The sequence below is a fragment of the Cherax quadricarinatus genome, chromosome 7 (assembly GCF_038502225.1).
Source record: "Cherax quadricarinatus isolate ZL_2023a chromosome 7, ASM3850222v1, whole genome shotgun sequence".
NCBI lineage: Eukaryota > Metazoa > Arthropoda > Malacostraca > Decapoda > Parastacidae > Cherax > Cherax quadricarinatus.
In genome coordinates, this window is record NC_091298.1 from 14,534,821 (window position 1) to 14,552,320 (window position 17,500).

General features: G+C 41.0%; 1 protein-coding gene across 4 annotated transcripts in view; it reads right to left on the reverse strand.

Moving 5' to 3' along the window:
- The window catches only part of LOC128686813 (acetylcholinesterase), a 388,717-nt gene that overhangs the window by 43,559 nt on the left and 327,658 nt on the right, over window positions 1–17,500 (reverse strand). For 3 of the 4 annotated variants that reach the window (XM_053773924.2, XM_053773927.2, XM_053773925.2), the window contains one exon: window positions 9,546–11,154. In XM_053773924.2, the coding sequence (XP_053629899.1) occupies window positions 9,546–10,698 (1,153 nt within the window). In that variant the 5' untranslated portion in view covers window positions 10,699–11,154. Of the gene's footprint in view, window positions 1–9,545; window positions 11,155–12,449; window positions 12,525–17,500 lie in introns of those variants that run through there. The other variant, XM_053773928.2, reaches the window with a different exon arrangement.

Here is a 17,500-nt window from a genome sequence, read left to right on the forward strand (position 1 = left end):
AAGTTTGCTGGTTCACTTCACGTTAAAGGTGTGTGAGTGAGGCGGACGTCGGAGGCTGCGGAGGGAGAGAGAGAAAAAAAAAGACAAAGAGAGAGAGAGAGAAAGAGAGAGGAGAGACGAAAGTTCCTCTCAACCTTACATCTGAACTTCACGATGTAGATGACAATATTAGGGAACTCAGACATTGTTCTATTATTGGTTTTGCCGCACCGACAAAACACGAATAAACCACATGGGCAAAACCAGGATATCTTTACTGTAGAGACGTTTTGCCAGCCAGCGGTCTTTATCAGTTCAACACCGAGAATAACACAGGAGACGGTGGAAGACTTGAAGAAGTAATTTGAGGTGTTCAAGCCTCATTTTCATCTACCATTTAATTCACGAATTTAACTTACAATGATTCAAAATTTTAAGGCCGGACTGCGTCGGTAAGTTTCTCGGAGAGGATGTCAGGCGATGTATTGTCTTCTGAAAAACAAATTCTGATGTTTTTCTCTTCGACAGTATTAGAGATTCGAGAATTAGAATGCGGTAACTGGCAATGAATATTATTATGCGGCCTTTTTTTTTCACAGAGCAGAGTGGGTAATTTCTGTTTTTATGTATCTGTCTACGACCTAAAAATATATATAACTATTGGGAATTGAATATTAACACTGGACTTGAATCTTAAGAACAAGAAGTTCAATGTTAGAAATAGGGAGTTTAAAACTTAACAATAGGAGTCGAATTTTAACCATAGGCGGTTGAATGTTAACAATAGAAAACTGAATCTTACTGATAGAGAGTTGAATACTGAAGAGGGGAATTGAAACAATAATACAATGTTGAATCTTAACGATAGACGGTTCAACGCTAAGACCAGGGAGTTGAATGTTAATAAAAGGGAGCTTTAATTAACAATAGCAATTTAAGGATAAGATTTTTTCACCAGTAACTAGCGTGTCAAAACACACGCTACACGATGAGTGTTGAGTGAAGGATGAGTGAGACACAGCACCACAGAGTGATGAGTGTTGAGTGAGAGATGAGTGACACATCACCACATGTGTTAACTCTGAAAATACCCACTAGAGAAAATGGGCATCAAACCTAAAGAACAATAAAACACTGAATATCAAACACAGTAATAAAAAAACATATTCCCGCAACTCAGGTTTATTAAACCGCTGTGACGGTGGAAGAGTTAATCACAAGGAGAAGAAATGAAGGTGCAGAAGTATTTACCAAATTGCCAAAAAAAAAAAAAAAAAACACCGTTCCTTAGGAGAGATAAATCTTCAAAGTATAAAATAAAGGACGAATAAAATGAAAAAAAAAAACTGTTGGAATTAGTGAATGGTTTATTGGACGAAAAAAAAAAGTGAACCGTGATGGGAAGCGAAAACAATTACATAATTTTTTAAAAGTTTTTAGTGCTGCTGCCTCTCACTATTTAAATAAAAACTAAGATATGATTAACTGTTTAAATAAAATATTGACTGATACAAAAATCACAGTATAGTAAGAAAATAAAAAATGGCTGTAAATACTCGTTTTAAAAATTGGTGACTGAAGGTCTTCAACACGGTCGTCACAGTGTCCTGTGTTAGTGTCCGAGTGTATCTACCTTATGTTTGTATCACTGAATCATTCAGAGAGTATCTACCTTATGTTTGTATCACTGAATCATTCAGAGAGTATCTACCTTATGTTTGAATCACTGAATCATTCAGAGAGTATCTACCTTATGTTTGAATCACTGAATCATTCAGAGAGTATCTACCTTATGGTTGAATCACTGAATCATTCAGAGAGTATCTACCTTATGTTTGTATCACTGAATCATTCAGAGAGTATCTACCTTATGTTTGAATCACTGAATCATTCAGAGAGTATCTACCTTATGTAGGAATCATTCAGAGTGCTTCTGCCGTATGTCTAAATCACTGAATCATTCAGAGAGTATCTACCTTATGTTTGAATCACTGAATCATTCAGAGAGTATCTACCTTATGTTTGAATCACTGAATCATTCAGAGAGTATCTACCTTATGTTTGAATCACTGAATCATTCAGAGAGTATCTACCTTATGTTTGAATCACTGAATCATTCAGAGAGTATCTACCTTATGTATGAATCACTGAATCATTCAGAGAGTATCTACCTTATGTTTGAATCACTGAATCATTCAGAGAGTATCTACCTTATGTAGGAATCATTCAGAGTGCTTCTGCCATATGTCTAAATCACTGAATCAGTCAGAGAGTATCTATCTTGTCTGAATCATTCAGAATCTACCCTACGTCTGAATCATTCAGAATATATCAGCCTTAAGTCTAAAACATTCAGAGTGAAGATCAGGTCTAGTGTAGCCTGTTTACACATTTTTCTTCATTCTTGTTTGCAAAATATTTATTTTTGACTCGTCTTCTCAGTGAATTTCTCACTGTTGTCTTACGTAAACCTGGAGTCATTCTTCTGCAATCCTTTTACGTGATCCACTATAATGTCTACTAATGTAGCTATGATGTAACTTTGGTTCTGTTTCTGGCCTTTTAATGTTATATCGTTTTCTGTCTTATTTCCTGCTTTCTTCATTTACTGAATGTCCTATTCGACCTCTTTTTCGCTTATTTGTATTTCCGTTGAATAATAGGCTCTCTCTTTTTCTTCTTGATATGATTTTTTCTCTCTTGCTTCTTGACATTATGTATGTTACCCTCATCATCATTTGCTTTGCCTCATCATTCCATTTATTTTCTTATTTTATTTCTCTCCACAACGTTACCATACCTTCATAGTCCCCCTCTCTAATTTCCTGTTTCTCTTTTCCCTCTTTTTCTCTATAGACTCACCATTGTCTATTTCTACTAAGCGATATTAGCTTGGAGTGAAAACCAGGCCAAGAATTACCAACTTGCTTTCATCTCTCATTCTTGGCGCTTCCTTTACATGCTGGCTAAAAGAAAAGTGTCCTCCCTGCCTCCTCCATATTTCCGATACCAAGCTCGAATCACAGTTCTTCCAGTAAATTTCCCTATGTTTAAAATCTTCTTATATGTGTAACTGAACCTCCATGGAAAGCTCTGTCGTTCTTACTTTACCCTGCGGGTTGTTTGTGGTGGATTACATATAATTGGAAATATTACCTCTGTTAGACGAAGAATGAGGGGAGACCTGATTGAAGTGTATAAGTGGAAGATAGGTATTAATAAAGGGGATATTAATAAGGTCTTGAGGATATCTCTCCAAGAGAGAACCCGCAGTAATGGATTTAAATTAGATAAGTTTAGATTTAGAAAGGACATAGGAAAGTATTGGTTTGGAAATAGGGTAGTTGATGAGTGGAACAGTCTACCTAGTTGGGTTATTGAGGCTAGGACTTTGGGTAGTTTCAAATCTAGGTTGGATAAGTACATGAGTGAGAGGGGTTGGATTTGAGTGGGACTTTCACATCAGAGCTTATTTCTTGGGTGGCATTGAAAATTGGGTTGGGCAAATGTTTTGTTAGTGGGATGAATTGTAAAGGACCTGCCTAGTATGGGCCAGCAGGCCTCCTGCAGTGTTCCTCCTTTCTTATGTTCTTATGTTCTTATGTTATCTCTTACATATTACTGTACCTGGTACACAGGATTTGAATTCCCCTGTTTCTATGTTTCTCACTTTCTAATATCACTGATGGTTGGTCCTCTTTTCTGCCACTCCTTTTTGGTGTTTCATTTATTTTATCACCATTTATTTTATCACAGTTTTCATTACTCCTGAGTTTTATCTCCATAATGGCTATGACATTTTCATTTTCCGCTACATTTTTCTCCTTTCACTATTGTACTGCCGTTCGTGACGCCATCTTCTTTCAAGTACAATAATTTCATTACCTTTAGCCTGCTGGGCAGGTACCAGACCACGATTATCGGACCGAGAATCGTGGTCTGGTCTTCGCACTAAATGATCCCCACTGGATAAGCACAGTTACCGTGGAGATTTGGAGGATTCCCTGGAGAGCCCTGGTGGAATGTGGGAGTAGTAGGGAGTTGTAGTGGAAAAGAGAATGCCATGGGAAGGTATATGGAGAGGAAAGGTAGTGGATTACGTGTGTAGCTGGTAGATGTGTGTTTTTAAATCAACATTACTGCATAAGAAGTAGTTAGTAGCCCCAGTGAGTCAGTAGGAGTTTAATAGAAAGTCAAAAAGGCGATCAGAGTACCTCAAGAACGATTTTTGTTTCGACGATATCGTCTTAAGTGAAATACCAAACCCAAGATCAATATACATACTAAGATAACCATGCCAGGCTGGTGGACGCGAAGACCTTCATTCCCTGGGAGGATCCCTGGGATATTCTTGGGTATATTCCTGGAGAAATTCCAGAAGATGGAATACGAATTGTTGTTATGCATCCATAAACTACTCAGAAAAAAGAACAGGAAGATTTAATGCAACACTTCCCCAACGTGATTACGTACGAAGATGGTTATACCAAATTGTGATTACAAGAGTGGGGAGTGTCCTGCCGCTGCCTGACGCCATAATACTGGTCACTCTTCGAGCAGAAGAATGTGAGTAATAATTCACGCGAGGACCAGAATGTAAGTCATTCTTCAGCTCTGTGGAAGAATGTCGGTCGTTTTTCGTTTGGAGAGCAGAATGTGGGTCACTCGTCAGCTACAGCACAAACTGTGCAAACGAATTCTGAACACTCAGCCGTTATTTTGGTCTATACGAATACAAAATATGTTGAATAGGGGTCGCCTTGACTTAAAAGTAATTGGATTTAGACTTATAGCTGAAGGAGCGCGTTCTGTTATTAATATCATATCACGTTTGAGCATAAATCTTTTGTTGTGCTAATTCTGTACATACGTACGCTACCCAATTTACAAATAGCCGCTAATATATCAGTAGTAGAAACAGAATTGGGAGTTTCTGTAGCAGTAGCAGTGTTAAAATGAATTTCTACATCTTCTGTTCCTGCGAAATTTTACTTCGCATTTCAATATACTGGTCTTGTGTGGCAAATGGTGAGTACGTTACAATTTATTCAGCATTTGTCACACAAGCAATTCTTGTAGCCCTTCTGCACCAACCAAGCGGGCAGTTGACGCGGTGCAATTGTCGGGGCCCACAACAACGATGTAATTGGCTGATAGGTTTCGAGGCCAACCAATGGATGAGACGTTGACGACGGTCAAGTTAATAGTATATTTACACCAGTGAATGAACTCGCTGTACTATCTCACTCATCATTACTATGATTTTTATAATATCTACGTACATTGCTGCTCTACTGCACTCTGTACTTTTTGTAAATATTGGTGGTAGGAATATATGGGTACTCAAAATCAATCACTACCCTTGGTGTTTGTCTTTGAGAGTGTAAACAAGAACACGGAGGGGGGAAAATATTATTTTTGAGAGTATAGCTCGTGATATGTTCCTAGCCTTGTGATGGGACTGACGGCCTGGCTCTACCTTCCTTTGTACCTGTGTTACTAATATTCTGCTCCATTCTCCGGCTATATCTCTTACTGGCAGTGATGCCGGAGAGAGAGAGAGAGAGAGAGAGAGAGAGAGAGAGAGAGAGAGAGAGAGAGAGAGAGAGAGAGAGAGAGAGAGAGTACATGCATTTCCTTTGCTTATATATTACTACACTACAACAGTGTTTGTTTCGTGATTACCGAAGGGAACCTCAAACTCCACTCTTTCCTTGCTCTCTCACAGGTAAAGTGACACTTCCCATAATGTTAAAGAATAACAGATAAAAGAATGATTGAAGTTGGAAAAATATAGTTAATAGCAGGTGGAAGAGAATGAAATTCAACTTAAGACATTTATTTAAGTGCTATTCAACGTTTCGGTGACAAATCAATCCCCATCTTCAGGATAAAACTTATATAATTAATGCTTTAGCGAGAAACTTGATGTTTATATTCCGTCCCAGAGCCTGTCCTCAGCCTAAGGTTTTCAAATGACATTTTTTTTTCATTGATAATGTCGTCTTCATGGATCCTGTTTAAACTTCCCGTTACGTTACACTGCTCTGACGGCCCCTCAATCATTCATTTCTCACTCTTCTTGCTAAATTAATTTTCTTGAAGAGCATTACGATTATTCTGAGTGTCTAGTGAACACTTTCACATATTTATTTATTATTTCTAGTAGGGTTATATATATATATACATATATATATATATATATATATATATATATATATATATATATATATATATATATATATATATATATATATATATATATATATATATATATATATATATATATATATATATATATATATATATATATATATATATATATATATATATATATATATATATATATATATATATATATATATATATATATATATATATATATATATATATATATATATATATATATATATATATATATATATATATATATATATATATATATATATATATATATATATATATATATATATATACACACATTTATACTAAGGACATTGCCATGGACTGGTACTGATCTACGTAGGACCCCACAAGTGATAGTGTGTGTGTGTGTGTGTGTACTCACCTATTTGTGCTCACCTATTTGTGGTTGCAGGGGTCGAGTCTTAGCTCCTGGCCCCGCCTCTTCACCGGTTGCTACTGGGCCCTCTCTCTCCCCGCTCCATGAGCTTTATCAAACCTCGTCTTAAAATTGTGTATGGTTCCTGCCTCCACTACGTCATTTTCTAGGCTATTCCACTGCCTTACAACTCTATGACTGAAGAAATACTTCCTAATATCTCTCTGACTCATTTGTGTCTTCAACTTCCAATTGTGGCCTCTTGTTTCTGTGTCACCTCCCTGGAACATCCTGTCTTTGTCCACCTTGTCTATTCCACGCAGTATTTTATATGTCGTTATCATGTCTCCCCTGACCCTCCTGTCCTCCAGTGTCGTCAGGCCGATTTCCCTTAATCTTTCTTCATAGGATATTCCCCTTAGCTCTGGAACTAACCTTGTGGCAAACCTTTGTACTTTCTCTAGTTTCTTGACGTGCTTTATCAAGTGCGGGTTCCAAACAGGTGCTGCATACTCCAGTATGGGCCTGACATACACGGTGTACAGTGTCTTGAACGATTCCTTACTAAGGTATCGGAATGCTGTTCTCAGGTTTGCCAGGCGCCCATATGCTGCAGCAGTTATCTGATTGATGTGTGCTTCCGGAGACATGCTCGGTGTTATACTCACCCCAAGATCTTTCTCCTTGAGTGAGGTTTGCAGTCTTTGGCCACCTAGACTATACTCTATCTGTGGTCTTCTGTGCCCTTCCCCTATCTTCATGACTTTGCATTTGGCAGGATTAAATTCGAGAAGCCATTTGCTGGACCAGGTGTCCAGTCTGTCCAGGTCTTTTTGAAGTCCTGCCTGGTCCTCATCAGATTTAATTCTCCTCATTAACTTCACATCATCTGCAAACAGGGACACTTCTGAGTCTAACCCTTCCATCATGTCGTTCACATATACCAAAAATAGCACTGGTCCTAGGACCGAGCCCTGTGGGACCCCGCTCGTCACAGGTGCCCACTGTGATACATCATTACGTACCATGACTCGTTGTTGCCTCCCTGTCAGGTATTCTCTGATCCATTGCAGTGCCCTTCCTGTTATATGCGCCTGATGCTCTAGCTTCTGCACTAATCTCTTGTGAGGAACTGTGTCAAAGGCCTTCTTGCAGTGTGTGCAGTGTGTGTGTGTGTGTGTGTGTGTACTCACCTATTTGTACTCACCTATTTGTGGTTGCAGGGGTCGAGTCACAGCTCCTGGCCCCGCCTCTTCGCTGATTGCTACTAGGTCCTCTCTCTCCCTGCCCCATGAGCTCTATCATACCTCGCCTTAAAACTATGTATGGTTCCTGCCTCCACCACATCACTTTCTAGGCTATTCCATGGCCTGACTACTCTATGACTGAAGAAATACTTCCTAACATCCCTTTGATTCATCTGAGTCTTCAACTTCCAATTGTGACCTCCTGTGTCTGTGTCCCATCTCTGGAACATCCCGTCTTTGTCCACCTCGTCTATTCCGCGCAGTATTTTATATGTCGTTATCATGTCTCCCCTGACCCTCCTGGCCTCCAGTGTCGTCAGGCCGATTTCCCTCAACCTTTCTTCATAGGACAATCCCCGTAGCTCTGGGACTAGTCTTGTTGCAAACCTTTGCACTTTCTCTAATTTCTTGACGTGCTTGACTAGGTGTGGATTCCAAACTGGTGCTGCATACTCCAGTATGGGCCTGACGTTGATGGTGTACAGAGTCTTAAACGAATCCTTACTGAGGTGTCGGAACGCTATCCGTAGGTTTGCCAGGCGCCCGTATGCTGCAGCAGTTATCTGATTGATGTGCGCCTCAGGAGATATGCTCGGTGTTATACTCACCCCCAGATCTTTTTCCTTGAGTGAGGTTTGCAGTCTTTGGCCATCTAAACTATATTGTGTCTGCGGTCTTCTTTGCCCTTCCCCAATCTTCATGACTTTGCATTTGGCAGGGTTAAATTCAAGGAGCCAGTTGCTGGACCAGGCTTGTAGCCTGTCCAGATCTCTTTGTAGTCCTGCCTGATCCTCATCCGATTCGATTCTTCTCATTAACTTCACATCGTCTGCAAACAAGGACACTTCTGAGTCTATCCCTTCCGTTATGTCGTTCACGTATACCAAGAACAGCACAGGTCCTAGGACTGACCCCTGTGGAACCCCGCTTGTCACAGGCGCCCACTCTGACACTCTGTGTGTGTGTGTGTGTGTGTGTGTGTGTGTGTGTGTGTTCGTGTGAATAGTTACTAATTGTCAAAGGCACTTGGCCTTTGTGTTTGGTATGTTTGAGTGTGTGTGTGTGTATGTGAGAGGGAGAGAGATCGCAAACAGGCGATTAAAACCTGTTGCAATGTTGCACGGCTCCTGAAGAAGCATTCGTAAGAGTGAGAAAATCCTAGAGTTAACATTTTTCCATCCCTTTGTGGCATGTTTTGCATGACTATATTTCAGTGTGTATATACACTGAATGCAATATAATCCCTATTTTAGGGATCAATATATTAATTATGTTAGTGTACAGGATGATAATGGCCTCAATGACCCATATACTCGATAGACCTTAAACCCAACAAACACATTTTAAAATACAATAAAGTTCAACAATTTTACAAATACCCAAATGTCTCCATAACATTTCTATTAAATATTAATAATGTGAGACACTTGTGTGTGTGTGTGTGTGTGTGTGTGTGTGTGTGTGTGTGTGTGTGTGTGTGTGTGTGTGTGTGTGTGTGTGTTTGTGTGCTTGCGTATGCTTTATCAGTTGGGTGGGCCTCTTTAACAAAGTTTTAAACGTATGCAAAGGCAAAATTCAACACGCCAAACAGAGCAAACATTTCTCAAGACACCAGAGATTTGTAAAAGTTAAAAAAAAAAAGCAATACTAAGGAAAAAACCTGAAGGATACACACTTGGTTGCGCTATCCTAAAAAAGCGCTTAGAAATTTACACACACATCTGCTCTTGAAATCAAGTAACTCGGTTAGCGCTTACCTTCGTCAAGATTGGAACCGATAAGAACTTCAGTCTTCTTAACTTCTTTACGTTTTACCATCTCTAGAGGGTCGTCAGGGAGGAAGGCGCCGTCGACGATGGGGGTGGAGGGAAACTGAAGAAGACCAAAGTAGCTGTTCCACTGCTGGAGTGAGATAGTCGCTGAGTCCACTCGTCTCATGCACTCCATCACCATCTCCGGATTCTCGTTTATTTTGGAAGCGTTGCATCCGACGTCGTCTACGAGGCGTAGGCCTATGTCATAGGCCTTGTCAGCGGACATGATGGACCACGGGGAGTTGATGACGCCAGACTGCAAGATTGCACGGTCAAATAAATGGCTGGACACTGGAGACAGCAGGTGAACAGCGATAGAGCCAGCGCCGGCTGACTCGCCGAAGAGCGTAATTCGATCTGGGTTTCCACCGAAGAAAGCGATGTTATCACGAATCCACTTCATGGCCAGAGCTTGATCGTACATTCCCACGTTACCGGGAGCGTCTTCCATGTCCAGATACAAGTAACCGAAGGCTCCACAGCGGTACTGCATCGAGGTGACAATGAAGTTGTTTGTTAAAGCCATGATGTGAGCGTCGTAAATATCGAGTGTGGTCGTGCCACCCATGTAGCCGCCACCATAGATCCACACCAGCACTTCTGTTTTCTCCACCCCTGGCTCTCGGAGGCGTGCAGGTGCCCAGATATTCAGATAGAGACAGTCTTCGGAGAGCGGTGTGTTTGGATTCCATATCTGCTCGCCAATAAATCCAGGGAAGTAGTTAAACGGCTCCTGGACACAGGTGTGGGGAAGCTTCACTGTATCCAGGATGCCAGGCCAAGGGTCAACTGGGACAGGCTTCTTGTACCGCAAGTTTCCCACCGGCGGTTTAGCGAAGGGAATACCGTAAAACGAGTCTAAGTTCTGCCCGAAGACATTCCTCCTGAAACCCCTTATCAGACCACTCTTGGTTTGAACTACAAGAGGGTCTTTCGGTCTGGCTGTTTTGATTTTTCGTTCTTTATCCTCCCGGCGCGGTTCGTTGACTTCTAGTGTAGAGGAATTAATAAGACTATTATGCAGGTCGGTGGCCACGCTCAGCTCCACCAGAACGGCCAACAAAAGTACCCAGCACAAGTTGACCTGAACCGCCATGGTATCGAGGTCAAGAAGCCGAGTATCAAGATACTGTCATGAGTGTAACACACACTGGGATCAAGACACTGTCATCAGTAACACACACACAGGGATCAAGACACTGTCATCAGTAACACAACTTGGGATCAGCTTACGAGGTGCAGCAACAACGAAAGCATCACCGCACAGTCTTGTCACTGTTTTACAGATTAAGGCGACTACACTGCGATGAACGCCCTGCCACAGTGCCGTCGCCCATATGTCACACTGAAGCTCTGACACTAAACACCAAGGGACCAAGAACTCTAAACACTCAACCCTCTGTTGTCCTACGCTGTGACGAGTCTTCCACCTTAATTGTTCCGCCACTGGTACTCATATTCTCTGTGATGCCACCACATCTACCAGCGACGATACCACAATCATCCTCGACACGTAATTGATCTTGTTTCCAGCGGAGGCAGTAAAGCGAATCTGGAAAAGCAGAAAACGTATTATTAAAACCACATCATCTCAGAGCGATATTCATGAACGTTCTTACTAACAGACTGAAGAACATCTATACAAATTTTGTCCAAACAAACTTTGTCTAGTAATGAAGATAGAGTACCTAGCCACAAGCAACAGCAGTTACACGCAAAGACTGACTTGACTGACTATCTTCTGTCAGTCAGACACCTGGACACAGGCACTAACGCACACATTCACGTGCACGCAAGAGCTGAGGGGCAGAAGCAGACAAGTCCTCTGCCTTTGTATTACAAAACAATGGTTCTTTGTCTTGCCAACGTCGCACGTCCGTCTCCTATTTACTTCTCCAGCCTCAGTTGCACAAAGTAAAAGGTGCAGAAATCCTTTACTTTTTAATATCTTTTGTTCTGTTCCACGAGAGATGTGTAAGTATCCGTCACTCTTGAAAACTGCAACCATTTTTATATTAAAGCGTTCAGCATCTGTAGTATCTAGTATATATATATATATATATATATATATATATATATATATATATATATATATATATATATATATATATATATATATATATATTTGCTGAAGCTAAACCGACAGATCTAATAAGGATGAGTCAAGACCCAAAATGAGTTGCCTTTATGAAGTCGAAAAATGGGAGACAATAATCGCATTCTAATGGTACCCTGAATGACATCCACATCAACCTTCAGCACTGTCTCCTTCAGGTACGCTCATATCAGTGATCTATGCCCCATATGAGTTTGGAGCTTGTTTTTAATTTTTTTTTTTCAACAAGTCGGCCGTCTCCCACCGAGGCAGGGTGATCCAAAGAGAAAGAAAATCCCCAAAAAGAAAATCTTTCATCATTCAACACTCACCTCAATCACACATAATCACTGTTTTTGCAGAGGTGCCCAGAATACAACAGCTTAGAAGTATGTACGTATAAAAATACACAATATATCTCTCCAAACTGCCAATATCCCAAACCCCTCCTTTAGAGTGCAGGCATTGTACTTTCCATTTCCAGGACTCAAGTCCGGTTATATAAAATAACTGGCTTCCCTGAATCCCTTCACTAAATATTACCCTGCTCACACTCCAACAGATCGTCAGGTCCCAAATACCATTTGTCTCCATTCACTCCTATCTAACACACTCACGCATGGTTGCTGAAAGTCCAAACCCCTCGCCCACAACGCTTCCTTTACCCCTTCCCTCCAATAATAATAATAATAATAATAATAATAATAATAATAATAATAATATCAGTATCAGAATACAAGGGAAAAATCAACCTGTCTTGTGGGTGGCATCCGGGCGGGTGACGGAGTAACTTAAACAGTGTCGAGGTTGGAAATGATCTGGGACGAGGTACCAGCTTAGCCAGCACCTTCATGACTAGGAGTCTAGGGTAAAAAGACGATCATGAAACACCGCCCAGTATAGCACTAACCCCAGGCAGATATACCTGCAGCTTGGTGATTGATGAACACCAGGCCAGGGTGAACCTGTTTTTTTTTTTTTTTTTTTGTTATAAGTAAAGGTTAGAGTGGAGTGTTGTGCGTGGGCGCTCACAGGAGGTGAAGCAAACTGCCAGGTGTTAAGCTCACACCTACTGAGCAGTTTACAGGTTATTCTGTTGAAGACTACTGTCCATTTCTTTCCCTTCCCACCTACACACACTGACACACATACACAACACACACACTATATTACGATTGACCTTAGAATTTGTAATTTATTTGGTCTGAGTATAGAAGATGCTTAATATTGAATATACTCATGGAAAATCGTAATAAGGATTTGTGCGATGTGGTGATGAAAAGACTGCATTAAAACTTGTTTTTAATATAACGTAATTTACGTAATATAAGGTATTTTAAAATGGTACCTTTACTTATAAAGAAATAACACTTAACAGACTTATAACTTGTGTACCGTTTACAATTACATTTTCTGACTGAATGGGTATTTACATATGAAATTGATAAAGTTATATTGTCACTCAAACCAGAGACGATCCAAGATTAATAATTGAAATCTCTTTAAACCCTGAAGAGATTTTTCTTGGTGAGAGTTTTACAAATAATCTACTTTCAAGAGACTGAGAGAATAATACTATACTGCTGAATAACTTCTCAGTCTAAGTAAACGAGTAATAAAGATCTTCTATATGCTGTCACACCTGACGTCAGCTGGCATCAGGCGAGTAGTGACGAGGTGACGCCACACAAACAAATTGGTCATTACCCATGGTGAGTGATCTATTTCCTCACCAGAATAAATATATACATATAATGAAAATGGGAAAGATGAAAATGAATATTTAATATTATAATGTTGATTACTCTCGTTTTAGCATTTAGCCATGGTAATAGCAATGTAATATTAGAAAGATGAAGAAATATGAAAGACGTATATATCACAACTGCATCTCGGCGTAACACACACACACACACACACACACACACTCACACACACACACACACACACACACACACACACACACACACACACACACACACACACACACACACACACACACACACACACACACATGCACACGCACATACTCTCTGTCGTGCCGAATAAGCCAAACAGACGAGGTAGGCCTAAAACATCTTTTCTGCCGAATAATCAGATCGAAAAGTTATTTATGCCATAAATCTACGAAAATGAAGGTGAAATTCACTATATTTCATTAATGTTTGAAGGCCTGAGAAGAGGTGTTCACCTCATCATATGGAAACTAATATCCCAGTTTCTTCAGTAAAACTGTAAATTAGAGGAGAGGCGAGGGAAGAAAAGAGACCAGGAAGAATTAAAATTGTATGCATTTCATTCACTTTACCTTTCACAGCTTAATACTGAGATTTGATTCGTTTTCTTACTCTTATCATCATAGTATGTGATACCTCTCAGGAAATATCCCATGTGCTTTCAGTCCTGTGAGTTTCGTCTCGGCTATGGCAGAGACGAAACTCCTTTTTCTTCTGTGTTCTGTTTTCATTTTCATTTGCGTTTATGTGCCATACATGTATGGTTCTTTGATCTCCGTTTGGTTCCTGCTTAGCGCGAGAAGGTTTAGGTGTGCAGGGATGAGAGATCTAGGAGGACTCTGGGATCTTGCTTTCCTCTGAAGACGGGGGGAGATGAGACTCTAGTTCTTAGGGGAAGAGGATACTGCTGGAAGCAGTGTGTTTCCCCTGGTCCTGAGTGTCATACCAGGAGTACACCTGGAGCGTGTTCTGAGGGTCGACGCCCCCACTGCCCATTCCATGACCAGGATTCTAAGATTATGGTTTGGTTTGCTTGGGACGTTCAGGAATGGGGGATGATTTCATGATAAATGAGGGAAAGGGAAGAATGGTGGTTATTTATTCATTTATTTATTTTTTTTTTTTTTGGCAATTGATAGAGTAGACCGAGGTGCGGTTTCGAAGGACACAAGTTGAGTGAGAGGTCACTTCTATAGGTGAGTGTAGAGAGTAGGCAGAGGCGAGGATGAACAGGGATGATACTTGACAGGGATTCTGCACTGTGGTAGATACGAGGAGATGACAGATAGCTGCCTGGCACGAGATATATTAGGGGATAGAGAACAGGGAAAAAATTTGAAGAGATTAGGTGATATACAAATCGATACGATGGAAAGAACACAAATGCAGGATGGTGTCATTCTTTCTTGACAACGTTTCGCTCACACTGAGAATTTTCTCTTCTCTATGGGGCGAAATATCGTCGAAAAAAAAATGAAATTATGTACATTTTTGTCTTTTTCCAAGAGGTACATTTGCTTGAAGATTTATCTTAGAGGTTTCCTGCCACCGGGATGAGGTAAGAAGAAGGGGAGTGAAGATCGGAAGATTTATAACCTTTCCGTTGTCCCATCTCTCTTGTCCTCTTATTATGCAGGAGTAAACTGGAGAGAAAAAGACGCTCCCTCTACAGAAGACGACGAAGAGTCACTGAGCTCCTCAGGAGTGCTAGAACATCTGATACACGATAGGAGGCGCTGACCAGGGAAGTGGAAACTATCGAACTTAAGCTAAATGACTCTTACAGGAACCAGGAGAGGCAGGAGGAGCTTAAAGCTATTAGTGAAATTGAAAGAAATTCAAAATATTTCTTTTCATATGCCAAAAACAAGGCAAATACCACATCTAGTATCGGGCCCTTACTCAGACAGGATGGGACTTACACAGATGACAACAAGGAAATGAGTGAAATATTGAAATCCCAGTACGACTCTGTGTTTAGTGAACCACTAATCGGTCTGAGGATCGACGACCCAAATGATTTCTTCATGAATGAGCCTCAAAACTCCATAAATGTATGCCAGATTTCCGACATTACCCTAACTCCGATAGATTTCGAAAAAGCCATTGACAACATGCCTATGCACTCAGCCCCGGGCCCAGACTCGTGGAACTCTGTTTTCATTAAGAACTGCAAGAAACCCCTCTCGCGTGCCCTAAGTACACTATGGAGGAGGAGCTTGGACATGGGTGAAATTCCACAGTCACTTAAAACAACGGATATAGCCCCACTCCATAAAGGTGGCAGCAAAGCATTAGCTAAGAACTATAGACCAATAGCTCTGACGTCCCACATCATAAAAATCTTTGAAAGAGTGCTAAGAAGCAGGATTGCAAATCACCTGGATTCCCAAAATCTGCACAATCCAGGGCAACATGGGTTCAGGGCAGGTCGCTCCTGCCTCTCACAACTACTGGATCACTATGGCATGGCCTTGGATGCACTGGAAGAAAATCAGAATGCAGATGTAATATACACAGACTTTGCAAAAGCATTTGACAAATGCGATCATGGCGTAATAGCCCATAAAATACGTGCTAAAGGAATAACTGGGAAAGTGGGGAGATGGATCTTCAACTTCCTAACAAATCGAACACAAAGAGTAGTGGTCAACAGAGTTAAATCGGAGGCTGCCATAGTGAAGAGCTCTGTTCCACAAGGCACAGTACTCGCCCCCATCTTATTCCTTATCCTCATATCAGACATAAACAGAGATATACACCACAGCACCGTATCATCCTTTGCGGATGATACTAGGATCTGCATGAGGCTGTCATCTGCTGAGGACGCGGTTAATCTCCAAGAAGATATAAACAAAGTTTTCCAATGGGCAACGGTAAACAATATGATGTTCAATGAGGACAAATTCCAACTACTCCGTTATGGAAAACTGGAGGAGATAATAACTAGAACAGAGTATACTACTGACTCCGGCCATACAATAGAGCGGAAAACTAATGTAAGGGACCTGGGAGTAGTAATGTCTGAGGATTTCACTTTCAAGGATCACAACAGTGCCACGATCGCACGTGCAAAGAAAATGATAGGATGGATAATGAGAACTTTCAAAACGAGAGATGCCAAGCCCATGATGATCCTTTTCAAATCACTTGTTCTCTCTAGGCTGGAATACTGCTGTACATTAACATCTCCATTCAAAGCAGGTGAAATCGCAGATCTAGAGAGTGTACAGAGATCCTTTACTGCACGTATAAGTTCTGTCAAGCACCTTAACTACTGGGAACGCTTGGAAGCACTTGACTTGTACTCGTTGGAACGCAGGAGGGAGAGATATATCATAATCTACACTTGGAAAATCTTGGAAGGAATGGTCCCAAATCTGCGCACAGAAATCACTCCCTACGAAAGTAAAAGACTGGGCAGGCGATGCAAAATGCCCCCAATAAAAAGTAGGGGCGCCATTGGTACACTAAGAGAAAACACCATAAGTGTCCGGGGCCCAAAACTGTTTAACAGCCTCCCATCAAGCATTAGGGGAATTGCCAATAAACCCCTGGCTGCCTTCAAGAGAGAGCTGGACAGATACCTAAAGTCAGTGCCGGATCAGCCGGGCTGTGGCTCGTACGTTGGACTGTGTGCGGCCAGCAGTAACAGCCTAGTTGATCAGGCCCTGATCCATCGGGAGGCCTGGTCATGGACCGGGCCGCGGGGGCGTTGATCCCCGGAATAACCTCCAGGTAACCAATCCAGGTATGCCTCTTTCCTTGTGGCTTTACTTCTTAATTTCCGTTGAAGCCATTTCAGCCACCCCTTAAGTCTTTTCTTCTTCTTTTCATCTTTCTCTTCCATGCCCTCCTCAGCATCTCCATTGTCTCATAGTTCTTTTTCATTATTTCTTATGTTTGTTTACGTATGCCTCTGCACTTTTTCCAGTTTCATTACTTGCTTGATTTGGGATGGTTCCATGCTGGTGATGCTTACTCTTTAAGATTTCTGAAAGCTAATCTTAGATTTGCCAAGCAAACATTTGCTGCCGAGGTCATTTGGTTGATGTGCTCCCCGGCGA